This window comes from Geotrypetes seraphini, chromosome 2, assembly GCF_902459505.1.
Source record: "Geotrypetes seraphini chromosome 2, aGeoSer1.1, whole genome shotgun sequence".
NCBI classification, from domain to species: domain Eukaryota; kingdom Metazoa; phylum Chordata; class Amphibia; order Gymnophiona; family Dermophiidae; genus Geotrypetes; species Geotrypetes seraphini.
Window position 1 is genome coordinate 297,071,503 of NC_047085.1, and position 24,001 is coordinate 297,095,503.

Below are 24,001 nucleotides of genomic sequence, written 5' to 3' on the forward strand. Positions count from 1 at the left end.
TTTATGCTTGCGTTCACAAAGATGTCCAGCTGTACTCTGTGAGAAGGGATTATGCTACAATGGGTGTGAGGGTTCTTATTTGAACTGTAATTTTTATTCTCTGCACAAAGAGACAACAATGAGAAAGTACAGTGAAAAATATGGAATGTAAAAGAAATAGTAATATACAAGAAAATAAGTAGCAATCATCTTCTGAAAGGCTGAAACTTATGCTTGCTATATGATGTGAACCATTTCTATAGCCAGCTACAAGGATTCAAGTTACAGGTACTCGTCGACTTACGACCTATTCAAGATATGACTGTTTGACTTTACGCCGCATTTACTACAATTTCCTCCGCCAGCTGTTAGCAGCCCCAGTTTCCCGCACTCCCAAGTCTCGCTAAGCTGCAGTAATAATATCAAGAGGAGGAGGCGCCACAATGAATGTTCACCACAAAGGGATTGTGCTGTGCTTGACTTAGAAAGTAAGAAAATATTGATAAAATATTACGTTAAGATGATTACAATATCATTGCCCAGTCTAATACAGTATTCTTACCTTAGTCTAACATAGGCCAACTTACGTCCCGATCAACTTACAACTTGTCAGCCGGAACTAATTACGGTCGTAAGTCGACGAGTACCTTTATAGAGATGTGTGTTCACAAATGTGCACTCAGTTTGTTTGGATGCCGAAACATTTTAAAGTGCATGTAGCTTGCTAGTACTTGTGTATTAATGACTTGATACACATACAGTCAGTTGCATGTACTTTGAAGTTCTTGCATGCAAACAGTTTCTGACTAAAACACAGGTAAAAACATTTTTTAAATATCAGAAAAACAGTAAGACTTCATTTTAAAACAAGTACAAATAGAATCTTTGTTTTCACCATTCGTACCCCTAGGTTAATAGCTTAGATCAGGGGTAGACAATTCCGGTCCTCGAGAGCCGGAGCCAGGTCAGGTTTTCAGGATATCCACAATAAATATGCATGAGATAGATTTGCATCTCAAGGAGGCAGTGCATGCAAATCCATCTCATACATATTCATTGTGGATATCCTGAAAACCTGACCTGGCTCCCGAGGACCAGAATTGCCTACCCCTGGCTTAGATGAACACATTTTTCACCTTAATGAAGCCATTAGAGAGCTCTGAGAGAGGGAAATGAATGTAGTAGAGAATCTATAAACAGCCTTAACACCTACTTCAGAAAAGCAAGCCTACTTTCTCCTCTATTATTCTTTGTTGTTTTTTGTGAGTAACCATAATGGCACTCTCTTTTTTTCTTCTTTTTTTCTCTGCTGCTGCTGCTAATATAAACCAAATAACTGATGGTGCAGATTGTTGGCTTCCACAGCTGCTCATATACACTTTGACAGATTTCTATTTCCTCTTCCATGGGCAAATACTTTGTAATCAAAAGGCTGCCATGGAGTGACAGGTACCTAGGGGACATAAAACAATGGCATCACATGATGGAACATTTGGAGAAGGATCTGAAATGACACTAAATGAAATCATATTACAGTGACTTAATTAAGTCTTGGTGCCTAATAATCTAGAATGCCTATTAAAAAAAAATCCAAGCTTTATAAAATGCAGTATATTTGAGAATATGAGACTTAAGCCTTTGGCTTTCTGTTCTGTCTTTGCTTTGAAATGTGGCAAGGGTAAAGAGCAGTGCGAGAGTGTAGGTGAGAAATGATTGAGCAAGCACTCAGTACTAAGCAGTGTTGTAGGAATATTTGGACTAGCTGTGTGCTGGTTTCTTAGAAGATGGGGTTTCTTGAACAGTGTTTTGGAGAGCTCCACTAGCACATCCTGGAATCGGGACAGATGTGAGAACATGTTTAATTCCAGTTCTTAAGACACTGTCCAGTGCACAGATGGTTCCAATTGTTTTTGGCTTAGTCTGAGGAGAACAGTAAAATAGACCAGCAATAATCTGGCTGTATTACTTTTTTGTACATGGCGTGTGGGGTGGTGGCTGTAAACAGGCTGAAAAGTTAGTCGAACTCTGAGAGGGGGCTGGTAATGGGGGAAGGGTAGCTGTCGGACTGCTTTCTGCATGAGTGAGACGGAATTATATTTTCAAGCTGTATTCCACATACCGGAGACCTGCGGCTGTCCTGCGGGACTCACTAGGAGCTGTATGATGAATTTCTGGCCAGCGCCTGGGCTGGAGGTAATTGAGAGGCATGGGAAATGGAGGGTTGCTTGATTTATTTTCTGCAATTATGAGAAACACAAGGTCTGCTCATAAATATATATATGTATATATTAAATCAAGTATCCATGTGAGATGCAGTTATTCGTATAGTGACAGCTGGTCATGGGAAAGGTTGTGGCTGTCGATGGTCAAAAGTTACATGGTAGTTTGGAGGGTTAAAATTGGAAGAGTGGATATTGTCCAAAGTCGAACTGGGATGGTGCTAAGAAGAATACAGATGCTTTCAGTTTTTCTGATGTCAAAAAGCAAAGATGTTGTATTGAAAATAATTTAAAAAAATACTTGATCAACTTCTGGTGACGTCATCTTGATAGTGGCAGCATGAGAGGTGAGTTCCTCTCCACCCGCTTTCTTTTGCTTGCACTTAGCAATTTGGAGGGCCTTTTTGTGTGACTTTTGGCGTCCCTAATCTGCAACAGCCCCCTGGTATGACAGCAGCGTCAAAAAAATTGAAGACTGACTTGCATATTTTTGGTTTTCACACCATGGCGCCTGGGGATGCGGCCTGTACCTCGCGGAACATCGGCAATACCTCGAGTGCGCTGAGTGTGGAGCGCCGGCCGACAGCTTTGGGAGTTATTAAGGCGCAGGGGCCAGTGACGCGAACGTAGCTTCAAGGCTGATTTACTGACTTAAAAAATACCATGATGGCAATGCAGAAAGAATTGCATACCGACATGGCTGCGTTACGTAAGACTGGAGGATATGGGCCAGAAATTGGGTGAATTTGAGGAGCAAGTCATTGACCATGATGGAGACATTTTAAGTTTGCAACAGCGATGTAAAGGAATTGAGGATAAATATGAAGAGCTATTGTTAAAAACAAAGGATATGGAAAATCAAGCCCAGCGTAATAATCTGCGGGCTCATGGTGTACCGGAACAAGCCAGCTCTCAATCGCTGGAGGAGATCCTGCGTGCTATTTGTGTGAAGTTTCTACAGGCGGCCGATCCAACTATTGTTCTCCCTACCTTGGAATTCGAGAGAGTTCATCGGGCAGTTTGGGAGACCCTACCAAATCGACCGAGAGATCTTATAGCATGCTTCCATCGCTTTCCTATAAAAGAACAGGTATTGGCAGCGGCAAGGCGAGTGGGTCACATTGAGTGGGAAGATGCGTAAGTTGAGATATATGCGGATATGTCGGCACTCACTCTTCGGAAGCGGTGGGAGTTTTGGGACATCACTAAATTCTTGATGGCTCAACAGATACGCTACAAGTGGACTTACCCTTTTGGATTATCGTTTCTCCTGCAGAATCAAGTGCATAAAGTGTCAACGCCTGAGGAGGCACGGTTGCTTTGGTCGGCTTCAGAGACCCCCCTTTTGGTTGCTCAATCCCAAAGGAGTGGGGTATTGAGTCAATCTCGTTGGCTTAGGGGGGAGAAAAGTGGTCAGCGACTCCAACGTCATTCTGATGCAGCAGTAGTTGCACACCCTACCTGAAGGAAACTGAACTTTTGTGGGTTTATGGTGAACAGAGGGCGAGCTCTAGACTCTGCTCAGTACGGATTGGTCTCTTTGGTGAGGCTCTGTTTTTCTTGAATGAGTGTTGGTTTGGGTTGTGGGTGAGTGGTGATGGTAGGGTGGGAAAGCTGGTTTGTTGTGCTCGATGGGGGTTGTTGTATGATGTTGTAGGTAATATGTATTTATTGGCATTGGTGGTGAGGTCCTTGGATATTTTTGTGGGGTGGAGGGAGGATATGCTGGAATTTTTCTAGGTTGGAGGGTTGTGTGGAAGGAGGGGGATGGGGGAGTTGGGAGGGGTTTTTTTTTGGAGTTCTGGACACGGGTTGTGAGAAGTTTGGGATGTTTTGGATGGTTCGTTTATATATGGGATAGTATCTACTTATATTTTTAGGTTTTAGTATGCTTTGTTGGATGACATTGAATGTGCAGGGTTTGAATGTCCCCAGGAAGCGCCAGTTGTTATTCAAGGAAGCAAAACGATTGCGGGTGGGGATAGGTTTTATACAGGAGACTCATTTAAGACCGCAGCTAATATTATTTACATCATAAAGACTATCCGTATTTATATTTGGCTTCTAATACACTCGTAGGGAGGAAACTCGGGTGGGTATTTTTATGGTGAGTGATTTGTTTCCTGTAGTGCATGAGGTTATAAGAGACAAACAGGGGCGTTATTTGCTTCTGAAAGTTACTATTGATCAAGAACTTTTTACGTGTATTAATATCTATGCTCCTAACAAGGAACAGGGATACTTCTTTGAGGAGTTGGGAAGGGTGATGCAGAACCATGTAGAGGGATATGTGGTATTGGGGGGTGATTTTAATTTGTCATGGGACCCATCTTTGGACAATTCGGCGGGTGGGACTAGCTATGGTCACCAGGACAGGAAAAAACTAGTGGAACTATTTGATCATTGGGGGTTGCCCAGGATTATTCTTATTTTTCAGAAGTTCATCACTCTTATTCTAGGAAAGATTTGGGGGGGTTTCTGAGGAGGTTTTATTGCAGGTGGATGAGATTGAGATGGCATCTAGGGTGTGGTCAGATCATTCCCCAGTTTGGTTCTCTTTATATCGTAGGGAGGAACGTCATGGCAAGTCATTTTGGCGACTAAATGAGGGGCTCTTGTTGGAGCTGGCTAATATATCCCAGCTAACGGATAATCTTAAAGAATATATTCAGTTTTATCTTACTGAGGGGATATTTCCTGTGATGTTTTGGGAGGGTTTGAAATGCGTCATGAGAGCAGGATTATATCTCTGGGGGCATTTCGTAGGAAAGAGCGTAGTCAGCAGGTGGAGACCCTCAGGGCCCAGGTACTGGGATTGGAGGATCAGCATAAGCGGGAGGGTGGACGTTCAGAGGTATTGCCTCAGATTCAGAAGGTTAAGGGTGCTATTCAGGAGCTTGAGTTGCAGGACATTTCACAGCGTCTGGACTTTTGAAGCAAACTTAGTTTGAGACAGGTAATAGGGCAGGGCGCCGTTTGGCGCACAAACTTCGTAAACATTACATTACATTACATTAGTGATTTCTATTCCGCTTGTGCCTTGCGGTTCTAAGCGGATTACATTAGAAGATGGCTGGTCATTTCCAGGCGATGACAATACAATTCTTTACATTACTTTACAAACTTTGCATACCTAACTTTACATAACTTTTCGTACATAACTTTACCAAACTTTACGTGGAATTTCTTTGCATTACTTTACATTATCTTTCCAGTACTTGCATAACTTACATTATATTATTTTACATAGCATAACTTTATATTACAGACAAGCAAGAATCTGTTTTAAGTTGTTGTGTTTGAACATTTTGAGATATTTGGAGGAAACTGTGTTTCCAGATGTGAATTGACTAATCGTCTATTGCGACTATATTAGATGTTGCCTGTGGAGAGGAATTGCAGGAGGTTGCGAGGGGTGAGAGGATGATGGTAGATTATATTGTTGGGATGTGTTTTTTGAATAGAATGGTTTTGATATCTTTTCGAAACGCTTTATAGTCAGAAGTTGTGATCAGCAACTTGGATATGGTGGGGTCGATTTTCGCGGCCTGGGTAGCAAGTAGGTTGTCATATAGTTTTTTGCGTCTTGTGCCTTTGAGTGGGGGGTAAGTGAATGGGATCTGGGTTCTCCTTACTCTGGATGAGAGGTTTCGGTTTAAGTAGAGAGGTGCTGTTCCGTTTAATGCTTTGAATAATAAACAGTATAGTTTGAATTGGGTCCTTGCTCGTATCGGTAGCCAGTGCGAGTCGAGATAGGCATTAGTGATGTGATCATATTTTCCTAGCGAATAGATGAGTCTAAGAGCTGTGTTCTGTACTGTCTGTAATTGTTTGATCATGTAAGTGGGGCATGGTAGATAAAGGCTATTGCAGTAGTCTACAAGTCCTAGTACAAGTGATTGGACTATGATCCTGTAATGTACAATGTTGCCTAATGTATCCTACCATACTTTTCACAACATCTGAGTATGGGAGGACACATACCAATCTGGATTTTTCTGCCCCCGGGTCATTATCTTCGCAAGCATCTTGTAGCAATAAATCCCGGTGGGCATAACGTGCCCATAGGTAGATCTGATGTATGGACTTTTCCAGGTATCCTCGAGGATACTCGGATTGTGCCCTGAGGAAATCCCCTAAGGGTGAAACATGTTGGCGACGTTATCCCTCTTGGCCTACCACCCAAGCTAAGTACCATTTACTTTATCACTTAGTTGAGCAGACGGTTTTATCTAACTTATCGAAGATTTCATAACTTTAAATTAGCGACCCGATGACAACAGGGTGCATAAAGCCAACTGTTATGAAAGTCTATTGAACATTTGGTGGCACTTCTGAGGGCCTTAAACACGATTGATATAGAAGGTATTTAGGGGAGGTTGAACCCTACCATCCCTTTCATTGTGATTCAGACTTATATTTTTTCATAGCATAATCTTTTGTTAACTGCATTGAACTCATGGCTATACGGTCTAGAAATCTGCTATTATATTATGTTGTATCTGTAATGAATATGCATGAGAGAGATTGCAAATCCATCTCTTGCATATTCATTAGGGATAGTTTGAAATTTGTACTGAACTTGGACAATCTTGGAAGTACAATGCTCTCCTGCAAATTTGCGGTCCGCAATTCGCAGTCCTGGCCATTCGCGGTATTTTCCGACCACGAATGACCAGGCAGGAGAGGGTAGCTGGAGTGCCGGCAAGTGAAGCGATATGCCTCTTCCTATACTAAAGTCGGGCCTCACCAATCAGGAGCTGCTTTGACACGCAGCTCCTCATTGGTGAAGCCTGACTTTAGTACAGGAAGAGATGGTCGGAGCATACCGCGAGTGATTTCCTTCACTCACCGGCGCTCCAGCTGCCCTCTCCTATCTCCCCTGCTAAAAACCATATTTGCGGTTTTTCAATATTCGCGAGGAATTCCTGGAACAGAACCCCCGCGAAAATCGGGGGAGTACTGTATAGCACTTTATATGTTTATCTGCTCACAATGGTTAAGAAGCAAGGAGATGGGAAAAGCTGACATGAATAAGAAGTTATGCAGTTGAGATAGATCTTTAGGCCAACTAGGCCAACTGTTCTTTCTGGGCGCCCAGATTCTGTTACAGAACACTCTTGTTATCCAGCATTGGTCCGTCTTACATCTAGATGCACATGAAGTTAACATTAGCCATAAATCGGATGCAACTGTAGGCACCAAATAGCAAGGGCATATTTACATTCTCTTTGCAGGTGCATGCAATAGCATGCATGCCCTTATAGAATAGAAATTAGGGTGCTTGAGTGTAAATGCTATTTTTCTCTTTATTTAGGTATGCAAAGGGGATCAGTAACTGTAAGCACCTACCTATATAATTACTCTTAATGTCCTCAAAGAAAATGAAAACAAAATCCCTTTTCTAATTTTTTTTCTTCACAATTGGTTAAAGATAAGAGATTGTTCATGGGTAAGTAATCATATTTACATGTGCTTTGCTGTTTTGTATCCCTCTTCTAGCTGTCTGGTGGTTGTGAGTTGACTGTGGTCATCCATGATTTTGCGGCATCAAATAGCAACGAGCTAACCATCAAGCGAGGCCAGACTGTGGAGGTCCTGGAGAGGCCCCATGACAAGTCTGACTGGTGTCTAGTACGAACCACCGATCGCTCACCTGCTGCTGAGGGCCTAGTACCCTGCAGTTCCCTGTGCATTGCCCACTCCAGGAGCAGCATGGAGATGGAGGGCATCTTTAACCACAAAGGTAAGGAAATGAATGGTGTATAACAGGTACACATTTACTATTGTTGCCCCCCAAAATGTAAAGTAATTGTGTGGTATATGTATAATAACTTTGGTAACTTCCATTTTCCAAGGACAAGCTGGCATATTCTCACATGCGGATGATGTCATCCACAGAACCTGATACGGACACTGACAAGTGCACTGTCACTTTAAATCTTTAGGCAGTGCCCACTCTATGCACATACCAGTGCCTTTCTGCCTGATGTCGGCTCATGGGACCATCAGTTTTAGACTTCCACGGAGCCAAGAAACGGTTACCATGACAGACTTAGAATTCTTTTTTGTGCCTTCCAGATATTATATATTTTGTTATTTTCTTCATAATTCTTTGCCTTTTTGTTTTTAGCATTCCCCTTGCTTTCCGTTGAATTTGGACAACTTTTTGATTTTTGGCCTTTGGGCTACTTCAAAGCCCTTTTTCGACCTTGGGGGCATCAGCAGTTTTTGGTATACTTTTCACACAAACTCCCCGGGCCATCGAGTCTTTTGACTTTGTGTTAGCTGTTTTTCTTTCCATGTCAACGATGGTGTTGAGTGAATTCAAGCTCTGACCCCCACAATAAGTGTGTTCAGTCTCTAGATGCTGACCATCAGGACATTCGTTGTGAACACTGTCTGCGTAATCAAAAGAAGTCACTGACAGCCAGACAAATCCAGTGCGATAAACATTTTGGTTCAATATCAACCATGACAGGAGATTTAGGGCCTGACTCTCAATCTGTATCAACACCAGCTTAGGTATTGACACTGCGCGCATCAATACCACAAAGAAAGTGTTGAACACTGGACTCTCTACAGAGGTGAGACTTGACATCGTCTTTGTTCATGCCTCACCCATCAGGGGAGGCATCATGTAAGAAAGTTAAGAAGTAGAGAATGACACAGGAAAAAAATTTGTCCCTGTCCCCAAGAGTTCGGTCCCCGCCCTGTCTCCATCCCTGCCTCATCCCCGCAAACCATCTGATCCCATCTGTACAAGCCTCGAATAGTTTTGATTTTATATTGAACTTACTTTATTAAATTATAAAAAGAAACAATATTTTTGTATAATTGTCATTTTATAAACAAATAATACAGAGCAAGGATCAACAAAACCCTTCCCCTCCCCTTCACAAATATCCCCTCCACTGTAATAAGTCAAATTACTACAGAATGCTTCACAGAAAAATCTTGCTAACAGAGAGAGCACTAGCGATCTTCTGAGGTACTTTTCCTACATTGATTTCGAACTGGTTGGTTCTATATATTTAGAGATTATCCATATTCATTTAACCGCTTGGACATAAACACGGTCCATACCACCTTATACATATGTGGATTCTGCTTTGTAAACAATATATTGCTACAGTCAATTAACCTAATAAAAGATTGCTTCAGGAACATCTTATCCACAGTCCTTTTATTTCAGAGAGAGCCCTAAGCCAGCTGGAAACTAAAGAAGCACGGCCTAGGATTTGTGGTCCCCAGTTATGTCTAACACCAGCTCTAGCAGGATACATATTTCAGATCTGATATATTCTAATCACAAAATAGAAAATAATTTTTTTTTCTACCTTTTATTGTCTCGTCATTTTATTCTTCAAATCATGTTGGGTCTCAGGCGCTGGTCACTGTTTTCTTTTGTCTTCTCTTAACTCAATTGCAAGGGTCTCCTGACTATTTGACATTTCTTTTTCTCCATGCTCACCATCCATCTTCTCTCTCTGTGTATGTATTGTTCCCCATGTTCAGCATCTCCCTTCTCTCTGTCTCCTATACATCCCTTTCTAGTATTTCCCCTGTGCCCATCTCCCTGCCTTTATTATCTCACCATTCTATGATCCCCTCCCCCTGTATCACTCCTCTATATCCCTATGCTCCCTATCTAGCATTTTTCGTCTGCGTTCTTATTCTCCCCCATGTCTAGCCATCTTGGTTCTGTGTCCATAAACCCTTCTATGTCTAGCATTACTCCTCTTGTGTACATATACCACCCCATGCAGCATTCCCCTTTTTGTATATCTCCCTGTGTCCAGCTTTTCCCCTCTCTTACTCCCTTACACCAATGTGTGTCTCACACTCTCTCTTTCCTCCCTCTGCTATGTTCAATATTTCACTCACTCTTACTTTATCCTCTTGGTTCACCTTTTCACTTTCCCTTCCCTTCTCTATCTTTCTCCCTGCAGGTCCTGCACCTCTCTCCCTTCCCATGGGTCCAACATCTCTATCCCCTCCCTTCAGCACCCATGTGTGGGTCTGACACCTTTCCCTTCCCTCCAGCTCCAGTCCACCCATCACATGGGCCCAGCATCTCTTTACCTTCCCCCAATTCCCAGACCAAATCCAGCACCCTTTCTTTCAGCTCCAGCCGGTCCAGCAGCTCAAGCAAACCTCTCCCCCCCTTTGCAGGTGCAACAGCAGCATCCCCTCCCCCTTGCAAATCCAGCAACCTCTCCTTCCCTATCACGTGTCCAACAGCCCCCTCCCTTGCACCCTCACTCCCGATCGCGAGTCAAAATTGGCAAAAAAAAACCCTATGATTCCCCTGGGTTGGCCTTTTGCACCTTCTGCCTCAGGCCTATCAGCCTCTTAGAAGCTTCGTCGATAAAGAGGCAACATTGCAAGACTGCTCCTGGACATACTAATCCTCTTTTATATACATATAAACAGCTAGTTTTGAAAGACATTGCTTCTTTGGAGAAAAAGAGATCCTTTTTAAACATAACGAAGAAGAGTGCAGCCATCAACAGGCTATAGGGACACATACATTACCATCAAAGCAGCCGATAAAGGGGGAGCCGTGGTGATTATGGATTCTGACAACTATAAGCAGGAGATCTGTAGATAGTTGGAAGACCAGACCTTCTATCAGATATTGAAGTGTGACCCCCACCAAGAAGATACAGGAGAAGATAAATTCATTAATTAAAATTTGTGAAGGTGGTTTTCTGATTACCCCAACTATTGTATTTGTCTTGGGAAAAGCCACTAGTGGATGGCTTGATAAAACCATAATTTGTGTCTTACTCTTGTTTAATTTCAAGCAGTTGGCTTTCATCCACTGATTTACAGCTTTGAGTGCCATGGTCAAAAATTCTTTGCATAGTGCTGACTTATTTTGAAGAAAAACTGAATGTCATCAGCATAAATCCTATATTCAACACCCAAAGTACCAAGAAGAACACACAGGAACTTCAAAAAATAGTCTTGTTTCACAAAAGAAAATTGTCTGTTAACTAAGTAAGAGGTGAATCATTTCAGAACGGTCCCAGTAAGAAAATTGAAAGCTATCTAAAATGTGATGAGTCAAGACGTCTTTTCCCTGTAGAATCTGTCACTGGGATGTGCTAGGCTTTGCAAATAGGTTAACTTGTTTTCACCCAATTTTGTTAAATCCCAGGGTAACGAAACTATTAGCTATTTGGTGCAGATGCAGGAAAGTGCACAGGGGTTTTCTAACTTTGGGGCTTTAACCCAAAGTTTGAAGAGAATTCAGCTCTGGTTAGGATTTTATGCCTTTTCCTTCTCTGTACTGTAAGCATACAAGGCCCACAACTTTTCTGGTTTCCTTGAAGATTAATTTGGAAGGGGGTTTGGAGGTGTTGAAACAAAGAAATTCTGGACCTACCCAAATATGTGTATTTGCAAAAATTGTGTGTTGGTACTGGAGTTTCATGTGCATATATCTGTGGGCTAGTATGCTATTCTACAATATACACTCTAATATTACAAAATAGTGTGCACGATTGTATGCGTATGCAGCTCCAGGTGCTAATAAAATTCTTTTTTTTTTTTTGTTTGCCGGGTATAGCTACCACTAGCGCAGATTCATGTGCACATGCCTCTGAAATACTCTCCTGTGTTTTTTAATGTATTTTACAGACAGCCTATCGCCATATATTTGCACCATGTACTTTGCTTACTGCCTTAGGAAGCACTTTTTTTTTTTTTTTTTCAAACATGTTAAAAACAAAATAACCCATAATGAGCTTTAGCACAGAACTTTAATACAGCAGCTTCTGCATTGGCCCTTTTGTTTGCAAATTAAGGAAGGGGATAACAATTAACAATCAAGTTGTGTTGAATGAAGGAGATTGAATGCTGTTCAAACTGAGATGCCATTGCACAAACCAGCAGTGTTGCTGTTAACTTGTAGCCACTTTATACAGCCACTTGTACCACTTAACCTGATAAGTGCTTTCCTCAAATTATAGAATCATTAGACCTTTTAACTGCAGCTTGTGACTTAACAACAGATGCTCAACTTAAACTCCCTGCTCACTTCCATAACATACTTCCAGTTTTTAAAGTAAACTTACAGGGTTTTTTCTTTTAACTTATCTCAGTTTGTGTCTTTCCTACCTCTGTACCACAATATTATTCAAACTGGCACCTTACTTTATCTGGAGCATCGATGAACTTTCGCAAGCTTTCTGACAGCACCTATAAACCAGAGTACATTTACTGTGACAATATAGTGTTTTAACCCAGTCTCTGTCTCTGTACAGGAAAAATTGCTATAGAGAATTACTGACACTACTGGGTTTCCTTCTGGACACAGCTAGACAACACCTCAGCACAGGCAAAAAAATGCTGATTATTCAACTAGATCTCACCTCAGCATTTGACCTGGTAGACCACGACATCCTGCTATAAATACTAGATACAATAGGAATCACAGGCAAAGTACACACATGGTTTCAAGGATTCCTACAATCCAGGACCTATAGAGTAAAGACAAACAAAGAAAAATCAGAACCATGGTCCAACCCCTATGGCATATCCCAAGGATCGCCATTATCCCCAACACTCTTTAATCTCTACATTGCATTCCTCGGCACCTGCCTAGACAAAATAGGCTTAACCTCCTATAGCTATGCAGACAACATCACCATTCTTCTTCCTTTTGATCAGCCAACACCCACCTTGACAGACACACTACATAGAACTCTAGAAACAGTTGCAACATGGATGAAAGACCACAAACTAAAACTGAACCCAGACAAAACGAAATTCATACTTCTCTAAAAAAATAAACTCCCCAACCATAACAAACCTAGTAATAAACTCAATCACATACCCCATTCAACCCACTCTAAAACTTCTGGGAATGACAATAGATGTTGCACCATGCAACCACAAATCAACAAAACAATACAGAAATCATTCGCAGTCATGAGAAACCTAAGGCAAGTTCGAAAATTCTTCGACAGAAAACAATTCCAGCTCATGGTCCAGTCCCTAGTCCTAGGTCTCCTTGCCTACTGCAACATCCTCTATCCCCCCTGCCCCTTAACAATGATAAAACAACTACAGACAGTACAAAACACAGCCCTGAGACTAATCTATTCACTAAGAAAACACGACCACATCACCGAGGCATACTTTGACTCACACTGGCTCCCAATTCAAGCAAGAATACTATTTAAATTCTACTGTCTATTATTTAAATCCATAAATGGTGACAGCCCAGCCTACTTGAACAACCGCCTAATTCAAACTACCACCATTCACATACCAACACCATTCACAAACCAGACACCATTCACATACCTTCCAATCAAAGACTTCAAACGGAAAAAAAACTGTACGATGGTCTTCTAGCCACACAGGCAGCAAAACTAGACCACCAACTCTCCAATCTACTAATCACGATCCCAGACTACAAAACTTTCAGAAAAGAAATGAAAACCCTGCTATTCAAGAAGTCCATGAAGACTAACACCATATGAAACATTTCAATCCTCTGAAGCAACCCGCTCTACTCTGTAACACCTCTGGATATGTCCAGAAATCCTCTTCTGTAATCCGCCTTGAACCGCAAGGTAATGGCGGAATAAAAATCACTAATGTAATGTAATAGTCAATCATTTGGTCACGAACAAATTTTTGAATAATTTTAGCTAGAAAGGGTTAATTGGATATTGGCTGATAGTTATTAGGTGCCTTAATATTCAATGTGGGTTTCTTCAATAAAACCCTCATAGCAGCCTTTTTTAATGATGGAAGATAAGATACCCTCACATATCCTCACTCGGTGATTTGTTCACAACGTACAAAATGGCTTCATGAACTCCTGATTTCATTCCCTTAATCAGGGCAGGATGGCAACTATCAAAAATACATTATGAATTTTTAATCCGATGCAAATTTGTTTTAATCTGATATAAAGTTGCTCTGAAAAGACATTTCAATGGGCTTCTTCTTCTAAAGGATAATTTAATTCAATCAAATAATCAATGGTCTTGAATTTGAAATGGATTTTTTTTCCACTTTTTTCCCAAAACCCATGGCCATTGTCTGACGGATATTCTTTGTTTCAGCTATTAGTCTAGTAACAGTAGCAAACGATTCCTTTGATTGAGACAAAGATTCTTCTGTTTTCTTCTTAGAAAATTCTTCCTTTACCAAAAGAAAGGAAGAACTACAGTCTAGTGCTGTTTCTCTGAGTTGTAGCTTTCAAGATAAACATGGATATTTTCTCCAAGCCTGCTCTGATTTATGTGGATTACTCTTAAATTGTTGAAACTCATGAGTAAACCAAGGGGCAACTCTAGCTTGCCTATAAGGAACTTACATTTTGGGGGCAACTTAATCCAAAGCACTTAATAGTGCATTGTCCCACAAACTAACTGTGGATTCAACATTCAAAGATGTTGATTCTTCCAATATACTCTCGACTGCAACCTCTATTGAGGGTAGTTCAGAGAAGGGATGGTGTTCAATAGTGGAAGACTTATATTTTCTTTGTTGTGCAATCTGAAGCTTAAATGAGAAAATAATTTAAAAAAATTTATCAGAACACTTCCTTTGGGTCAACATTTCCAAGTGGGCGTAAATATCCACACTTTCATAGTAGATTCAATGCCTGCAGAATTTGTGCTAGTATTTTATAAAAATTGGAATAGATTAAATTATAATTTTTGGTGGAACTCCTTATGTCATATTTATAAAATGGAGAGACTTATTGCAATACAACAGGGTTATTTCAGGAAATTTCAAGATATCTGGGAGCCATTAACAAAGTATTGTAATGATTAGAAAAATCTTGTTTCCCTTAAATTTACAAGTTCAATTATGGGGTGGGAGGGAGGGTATTTTTATTGTTACATATTGTATAAGTATTGATTATATGATAGATAAGGGTGGGGAGGGGGAGATAAGAGAATATTATATGTATCGTTGATTATTAAGTGATATAGTTATGGTTATTTGTATGGATATGTTATCACACTTATTCTAAGTTTAAAAATGAATAGATTTTAAAAAAAAATACATTAAGTGTTTTTGTTTTTAAAATAGGTGAAAAGCTGATGCTTCCTGCCCAACTAACCTAAGCAATATGTTTCAGTCACCCAAATGGAGGGCAATTTTTTTTATCATGTCGCCTAAGTTGTAAGGGCTATAATTGATTCATGTGCATTTACAATTGCTCAGGACCATGTTTAAATATACATGGGTAAAGAGCATTTTATAACCAATGCATGCATTTCATGACTGCATGTGCTTCAACCAGGCTGTGCCCATAACGATACCCATATGAGCTGCATAATTATATAAGTGGCCTTTTATGTGCACAGATCAGACTTTACACAAAAAAGGATAAAATATACATTCTAATTGACTTTCTCTCTCTTTGATTCCCTTTCCTCAGAATTTTGCTTGGGAGGTTCTCGTATGAACTTGCACCATTTTTTAAAGACTATTATTGAATGTTTACCTCTTACTGTATGGGAGTAGCATTGTTTTTCCCAAATTGTGATAGCTTTGTCTTGCTTTTGATTACTTTGTGAAATTTGGTAGATGTTGAAGGAATGGGGGGAGTGGTTCAAAGTGAGAAGCTTTTTGAGTCTTGTTCTAGTTAGTCTCTGTGTATAAATACATTTTACTTTTTCCACTGCACTTTTTTTCAGTCGGCAACCTTTTCCTTTCTTTTACGTCAGCTTTGTTTATTAGAACAAGATTTACTGCATGTCAGAAAACAGTTGAATGAATTAATTTAATTTTATAAACCACACTGGCTCCATTGCTCTGCCCAGTTGCAACTCAGATTCATATATTATTTTGCCTGGAGTGGCAAGTACAGCTCAGCCACCTTACTAGGAAAAAAACAAACCATACTGGTCTTTTATCTGCCATCATTTACTATGTTACTATATTAGCGATCACTTTTTATTATTATTTTTATTATAAAACCTGATCCATTCAGTTGCTGCTTGTGAGATCTAACAGTCATTTGGGAGTAATTTTATAAGTCAATAGAAATGCCATTGACAGTCTGCTTCGTGTTGCGTGCATCACATGGCAAAGAGAATGTCGTCTTTCCCTTCAGCTTTGGCGATCTCTTCATTTTTGTCTTTCATTTCTGCTTTATAGGCTACTAATTTTATTTCCTTCAATTACTAGCTGAAATATCAGTTTAATTTATGTTCTATTATTCATATATCTAATATTACTGAGAAACTATTGTTACAGTGGGATCTATAACCTTTAGACGCACTCAAGTTTCAGGCATTTGGCAAAGAACACGGCTCGAAGAAAAAGTAGGTGTGTTAGAAAAAAAGTCAGTTCCACAGCAAGTGTGTTTACACAGCTGGCTTTCTGCTGCCTCATTCACTGAAACTATTGAATTCCTCTCCTGCTGCAGGGTCACACATGCCCTTAGTTATCTTCACTTAGGTTTTTTTGGGGGGAGTGGGGGCTGTGTGTGCTGCTGTGGTTTCTCTCACGTGCACCCAGTTCTGTTCAGTATGTTGCAGGTGATAATTGCAGAGAGGTTGGAAGGGAAGCATTGCTTTGTGTGTAGCAGCGATACAAAGATCTATTGTATGACTGTTACAGTGAGAAATCTACCACTAGGTTTAAGGTAGCATAGAAGGGTTAGGGGGGGCGTCCTGACTTGAACGCCTGCCATTTGTAGCTTTTTGCATGTATTCCTAGTAGTCTGGTGGCCCTCCCTCCACTCCCAAACTAATTCAACCTCTACCTACTTCTCACTCCCAAATCATAACCCCAAATCCCTGGTAGTCAAGTGGGATCCCTGATCCCAGGTGTGGGTTTTTTTTTTTTTAATTTAAAGAAATCCTTCCTGTCTAGAGGCACCCCTGACCTCTGCTTAAGCTCCTCTGAGCCCCTCCCTCAATGCATATAAAGAAGCAGCAGCAGTGCCCACTGACTTCTGCTCTGGTGCCACCATCTTGATAAACAGTAGCATAGGCTCTGCCTGGTGCATCACTATACTCCTGAGACAAAACAACAATCCAAATTCTGTATTACAAGAGATGAACCATCTTCAAAGAAAGCAAAAAAATGGCTCAGTTGGCTGGGACAGTGATGGTGACCGTCTTTTGGGATTTCCACAGGATAATTTTATTGATCTGGAAAAGGGAAAACCCATTAAGGCGAAAACTATGCTGGCTTATTACATCTAAGCCTTGCTTATTTTTCTAATTTTATGGGCCTTCACTGTCTTCCCGACTTCAGAAGAGAGTGGACCTTGTTTGTGGTTCGAATTAATTCCCCATCCACTATACTCTCCAGATTTGGTCCCCTGCGATTTCGTTCTGTTTCAGAACCTGAAAAAATGGCTGACTGGGAAGAAATTTTCTTTGAATTCTGTGGTCATAAATGCTGTAAATATCTATTTCCAGGTTATATGTGTCATATTTTACCAAAGGCATGAAAGGTCTAGGAAGACATTGGCACAAATGTATTGCGTTAAAAGGAGACTATGGGCTCCTTTTACGAAGGTGCGCTAGCATTTTTAGCGCGCGCTACACGGGAAATACTAACTCCAGCTCTATGGGAGGCATTAACGTCTGCGCGCGCTAAAACCGCTAGCGCACCTTCGTAAAAGGAGCCCTAAGTTGAAAGATAAATTTAATTTCCCCAAAAAAAGTGTTGTTTAGGCTGGAAACTTTTCATTTGACCCTCGTAATTAAATCAGAGAATAAATCTTAAGTTTACATTAGAAACTGTGTGCTATATGTGTGAGAATCTGTGTGACTGAGGTGCGGTATTCTCCTAGCTTGTGGTTTGTGTTGGAATCTGTAGCAGTCCTGCTTGTTCTGTTTTTCAAGTAGTCCATGTGTTGCTGTTCTAGGACTTAATATAATATTTGTATTGCTGCCTTTTCATAGGTTGGTGCTGTGTCTCCTGGCAGTGCTGTTATGGCACGGTTTTGTGGTACTTCATAATGTGAATGGCACATAGCCCTGAAACAATGACATACAGAAATCTGGTAGTCTTTCTGCACATTTAAATAGTGTTTGCTCTTACGAAGTTATTGCTGGGACAGAAGAGAAACTCATGAAGGGTTCTGTTGAAATATACCTGCGGGAAAGCAGCACAGAAATCATTTGCAGAGGGCATCAAGAGAGATAGCGCCTATTAGACACAGACCTGGGCAGAGGATCAGTGCCCCTAGGCAGGCACTGGCCCACAGGTCCTGTGCTGATTGCAGCCTATCATCAGAGAAGGGGCGGGACCGCGGCAGAGAGAAGACAACTCGGACAACGTATGGCAGCTTGCAAAGATCGTTAGAGCCAGCGATCTTCTGCAGGGCAGGCTGCTGAAATTAGGTAAATTGATGCAGAGAAGCTGGACACCAGCGGGGAAGCCACTTCCCGACTGACCCTCCCCACTTGCCCTCTAAAGCAGGAGCGGCAGGCCAGCAAGAGGCAGCGCTGCCGCTCCTGCTTTAGGGGCGAGGGGGGGAGGGTCAGTCAACGAATCAGGAGGCCGATTTTTTTGTTGTGGTAAATCGATTTGAATCGTGAATCGGGCAGCCCGATTCTAATTTTCCCCAGCCCCCTGCCCAATTAATTCTCAGCTTCCATCCCCAGCCCCCAAGACTCACCAGTCCCCCTGCCGATTCCCAGCTTCCATCCCCTGCCCCCAAGACTTACCAGCCCCCCTGCCGATTCCCAGCTTCCATTATTGAATCGGGGCTGAATCGGTGAGTTTGTTTTTTTACAAAAACGAACCGATTTGAATCGTGAATCGGGCAGCACTAGTGCAGACCCATGCAGCCAAGGGGTATGGTGTATAATTTGCATTATCTTCCAACTATGATGTGGCTGTGTGGTCAGTGACAGTAGAATGCTTTGATCTTTTGTATGTGGAGCACTTTTCTAAAATTCAGTCCATTTTTTTGTAATTTTTGTACTATGCAATTTCATTCATCAAGACTAGATTAATTTATTTTATCTTATTCCTGAGCCAAACCTCACTAAGTCCATGTGCTTTGGCACATTAATAAGCTACAGTAAATGAATGTTGCTCATGCTGAAAACTGACAAAAAAATTGGACTGTGAGCTTTGGAAAATTGCTCTTCAATTATCAGTAGAGCAAGAAAAACAGAGCAAATAATAAATCTTAATGAATAAACTTGAGAAGAGCTAGAGCTTAGAGAATGACATGGGGAAAAAAAATTTGTCCCCGTCTCTGCCCCATCCCCGTGAGCTCGGTCCCCGTCCCCACAAATCATCTGATCCCATTGAATAGTTTTATATTGAACTTATTTTATTAAAGTATAAAAGAAACAATATTCATTTGTCATTTTATAAATCAAAGTTCTGGCTGCAAAACTAGAGAAAGAGATCTTCAGCTGACAGGGCTTTGTTTATAAATGTTTATCAACATAACTAATAAACTACTTTATCCTAAAGCTAAAAAAAGAAAATAAATAGAAATTTTTTTCTACCTTTGTTGTCTGGTTTCTGCTTTCCTCATTCAGTTCCTTCCATCCTCTGTCTGTCGTCTCTCTGCCTATTCCTTATGCTCTGTTACCATGCCTCTCCCTTCCATCTCCCCCCTCCCCCAATTGGTCTGGCACCTATCTTCTTCCCTCCACTCCCCCCATAGTCTGGCATCTCTGTCTTCTTTCCTTCCCTCCTCCAAGTGGTTTTTAGCATCTCTCTCCTCCTTTTCTCCCCTCAGATCTGTCTCCCTGATCCAGCATGTGCCTTTTTTTTCTTTATCCTCTCCTTTAATCCAGTTCCCTTCATGTGCGCAATCGGTGACTGTGCGTGTTCCCTTCCTTAATTGCGGAGACAAGGCCTTTCACCGCTTCACGGGGCAGTGAATGTCCTTCTCTCCGTACCCGCGGTGCCTACTTTTTCCCCCCCACTGTTTTGGTGGGTTACCCACGGCTAGCCGTGCATAACAGCCACCATGTCATTCTCTACTAGAGCTACGGTATCTGAATTTGCACAACTTCACTCTTATCTTTTCAAAAAATTTATCCAGATATCTTAACCCAACCCTTCCCCCTCCTCCTAGATAAATTCTCCCCCAAAACCTCCACTTAAATAATCTCTTCCTCCCCATAACACCAACCAAGTATTCAGATCCCTGAAATTAACGTAATCTTATTTGTACTCTAACTGTAATCTATTTGTTATATCACACAGTAACGTACAGTCAATTTAATATCCAATTTGCAAGTTCTTCCGGAATTAATCCAGCTACCTCTCCTCCCTTGTAACCAACAAAAAACTGTTGTAACTTCACTGAAAATGTCCAGTTAGCTCTTTTGTAATCCGCCTTGAACTGCAAGGTATAGGCAGAATAGAAGTCCCTAATGTAATGTAATTATCTTGCAAAGTTTGCATTTGTGTTGTTCCTCTTTCCATTTTCTCCTTCACCCTTTCTGCCCCCTCCCCTTCTCCGGACTTCCTTAAAATTCCTTTGAATCATTAGAGGGTGATGAGGAGATTAGGGTTTTCTTGTGGTTTGGCTGACAATGGATGGAATTTTTCGAGATGAGTTCTCATACCAGAGTAGTGACTGCATTTCTCAGTAGTCATTGCTTTCTTCCTATAGCCTTTTCAGGAAGTATGCATAAACACACACAAAACTCAAAAGGGTTAATTTCTTGAAGGCCTCTTTTGACTAAAATGAAACTGGCTTGCAGGTTAACTATGGTTTAAGGGTAGCCATCAACTAAGAAATGATAGCATAAATATCTATATAAGTAAGTGGTACAGGCCTCTGAATTTTCTTCTATTAATCCCTGATCTACTTCTGCAATTACAGTTTTCTTTTTATGGCTCTCTTGCTGCGATTCAGTTTTCCTGATTTGTTTGTGCACTCATTTACTAGAAGAAAAGGTGTGAATAATTTGCTATCTTAACAAATTTTTTATTCCTAGTCTATAGAAGGGATTTCTAAATTTTCATGAGAACAGCCACATAGAACATTTTAAATCACTGATAGAGCCAGTGGATGAGGTAGGAGGGACACTTTGTCTTTTGCTGCGGAACCTGGGAACCCCAATGACCTTTGCTGTCTTACTGGTGGCTACACTTGAAAAACTCACAAAGGGTTCCATTGAAAAACTCCTGTGGGAAGGCAGCACCGAAATCATTTGCAGAGGGAATCAAAAGAGGTAGTGCCTATTAGACACAGACCTGGGCAGAGGACCTAGGCATGCACTGACCCACAGGCTCTGTGCTGATTGCAGCCTATTTCTGCTCTTCTACATTGGACAAGTAAGAAGGGAAGCAGGTAGGAGAGGAGTGGTATTGAAGGATTGCTACCTTGTTTTGGTCACCTGGTGTTTGGTGAATTTGCAAGAATTAAAACAGGACAAATTGGATAAAAAGCTTGAAGTGCTAAATCCGAGGCTGTCATAGAAAACAGAAAGCTGACCATAGTTTCCTATCAGAATTCCATGTTGTACAGTCCCTTGCATTGCAGGTAGGTTTGAGTCGGCCATGGTCAGGAAAAATGTGATGGGCTAGAAAAAAAGAGCTCTGGCCCTTGGTCTGTAGTTTGGAAATGCCAGGTGTATAGGTACGTGCGTAATTTACATGTTTACTTTGTTGTGGGGAGGGGGGAGGAGTGTAAAGGGTGAGGAAGTTGCCTTGTTCAATCTCCATGTACACCTGTGTCTGTATCCATCAGTAAAAGTAGCATTCAAGAGTGGTTAAAAAGGTGATTGCATCTTTTCATTGAGGGCAGTTTTAAAAAGAGGTGTCCAGTTTTAGGCACTAAAATCACATGTAAATGACAACATACTACTCATTTGCATGTGTATTTGATCACATTATACACAAATGAGCTTTTTTTTCCAAAATCAATGACACACATTTTGCCAGTGGGAGCATAGGAGAAGCACACATCTATTTGTGTCGGTTGTTTACACGCAAGCATTTACATCAGTTCTAGGACTGGTATAAATATCCACACCTACAATGTGGGTGTGGGTTCTACCTTATATGCTGGTATTTTGTAAAGAAAAATAGGTACTTGCTATCTGTATAAAATAATGCGCAAATAAGCATTTCCTTATAAAATGACTCTCCATGAGCCTGAAGGACTCATGTGAGAATTCCAAAAAGGCAACCATTTTAAGCCTATGTTATAAATCAAATAGATGCCTATATCCCTTTACAGAGCAGACTCCCCGAACCAAACCCCAGTAGCATCCAAATGACAGCACATTTGCTCCAAAGTTGGTGTGTGCACTCTACATGTGTACCTGTATATTTTATGAACTATGTGCAGAATCACAATTCCACTTGTGCCCTTCCAAACTGTACCCCAGAAGCACTTGAACATAGATCCTGCCAAAGCAGGCATATGCTTTCCACATTGTGCAGTTGCACAGTTTTATAAAAGCCTATTTTTGTGTGCAAAACAGGTTTATATACAGGTAAAGCTTTGTAATATTATCCCCTGTAGGTCCTTTTGGTAATTTAACAGAAAGAACAGGTACTGAGCCCATGGCTTACCACCTCCTGCAGTTCCCAGTCTTCTGTTAATATTCATCCTGCTTTGACTTGAATGATTACTTCCCCTTCCATTCCCACTGTGGCTAAACAAGACTTATATCTCTTGTCTTTAACTTGAATTTGTCCTTTGGGTATTAATGGGACAATCAAACATAAACTGACAGGAAGAAGTATCTTAAACTTTCTCTTTTTCTACAGAATTTTTTCTTGATCAGCACTCAGTAGGCTGAAAGTGCCAAAATTATTTGCAGCTTACTGGATCTGAGAAGAAAAAAGTAAAGCTGTAAGTCTGGTTTTGTGCTCACACTATACACAGAATGTCAGCATGATGTGGAAGAGAGAAAGGTTCTAAAAGAAAGGTTGACGAAGCTTCCCCTGTATCCATTCTCTGCTGGCCCTTGATAAAGGTGCTTTTGTCGATAGGCAGCACTACCAGGAAGTGGCAGAAAGTAATAGAGTGCCATCCTGTGAAGCACTCTTCCATGCCATGCAGTGTTTGCTGTGGTCTCTGCTGAGTAGAGAAACAGGGTAAAAATCTTTAAAAAGGAGTGTTAGGAAGAGAGAGTCTAAGTAAAGAGAATTACATTAGTTAAAGTAGAGATTTAAGGAAGAAGTGATCCCCTGTGCTGGTGTGTCATGATGCAGGTCTTCAACTGCTAAAATGAAGGAGGGATAGGAAGAACCTGACATCCTCACCGATCCAGCGGGCAGGCAGGAATCGAGGCAGGAGCCCGATCCTGCAGGGGCGTTGAGCCGTTTCCGCCCCCCCCCCCCCCCCGAATCCAGCGGGGGCCTACTCCTAAAAAGCGAGCAGCGTGGAAGCTGCATTTAAAAAGAACCTGACCTCCTCACCGATCCAGCGGGCAGGCAGGAATCGAGGCAGGAGCCCGATCCTGCAGGGGCGTTGAGCTGTTTCCGCCCCCCCCCCCCCCGAATCCAGCGGGGACCTACTCCTAAAAAGCGAGCAGCGTGGAAGCTGCATTTAAAAAGAACCTGACCTCCTCACCGATCCAGCGGGCAGGCAGGAATCGAGGCAGGAGCCCGATCCTGCAGGGGCGTTGAGCCGTTTCCGCCCCCCCCCCCCCCCGAATCCAGCGGGGGCCTACTCCTAAAAAGCGAGCAGCGTGGAAGCTGCATTTAAAAAGAACCTGACCTCCTCACCGATCCAGCGGGCAGGCAGGAATCGAGGCAGGAGCCCGATCCTGCAGGGGCGTTGAGCCGTTTCCGCCCCCCCCCCCCGAATCCAGCGGGGGCCTACTCCTAAAAAGCGAGCAGCGTGGAAGCTGCATTTAAAAAGA

General features: G+C 41.6%; 1 protein-coding gene across 7 annotated transcripts in view; it reads left to right on the forward strand.

Annotated features, from left to right (window-relative positions):
* The window catches only part of TRIO (trio Rho guanine nucleotide exchange factor), an 830,868-nt gene that overhangs the window by 623,395 nt on the left and 183,472 nt on the right, over positions 1–24,001 (forward strand). For all 7 annotated transcript variants that reach the window (XM_033929852.1, XM_033929845.1, XM_033929848.1 and 4 more), the window contains one exon: positions 7,701–7,944. In XM_033929852.1, coding sequence (XP_033785743.1) covers positions 7,701–7,944 — 244 coding nt within the window. The remainder of the gene's footprint in view (positions 1–7,700; positions 7,945–24,001) is intronic.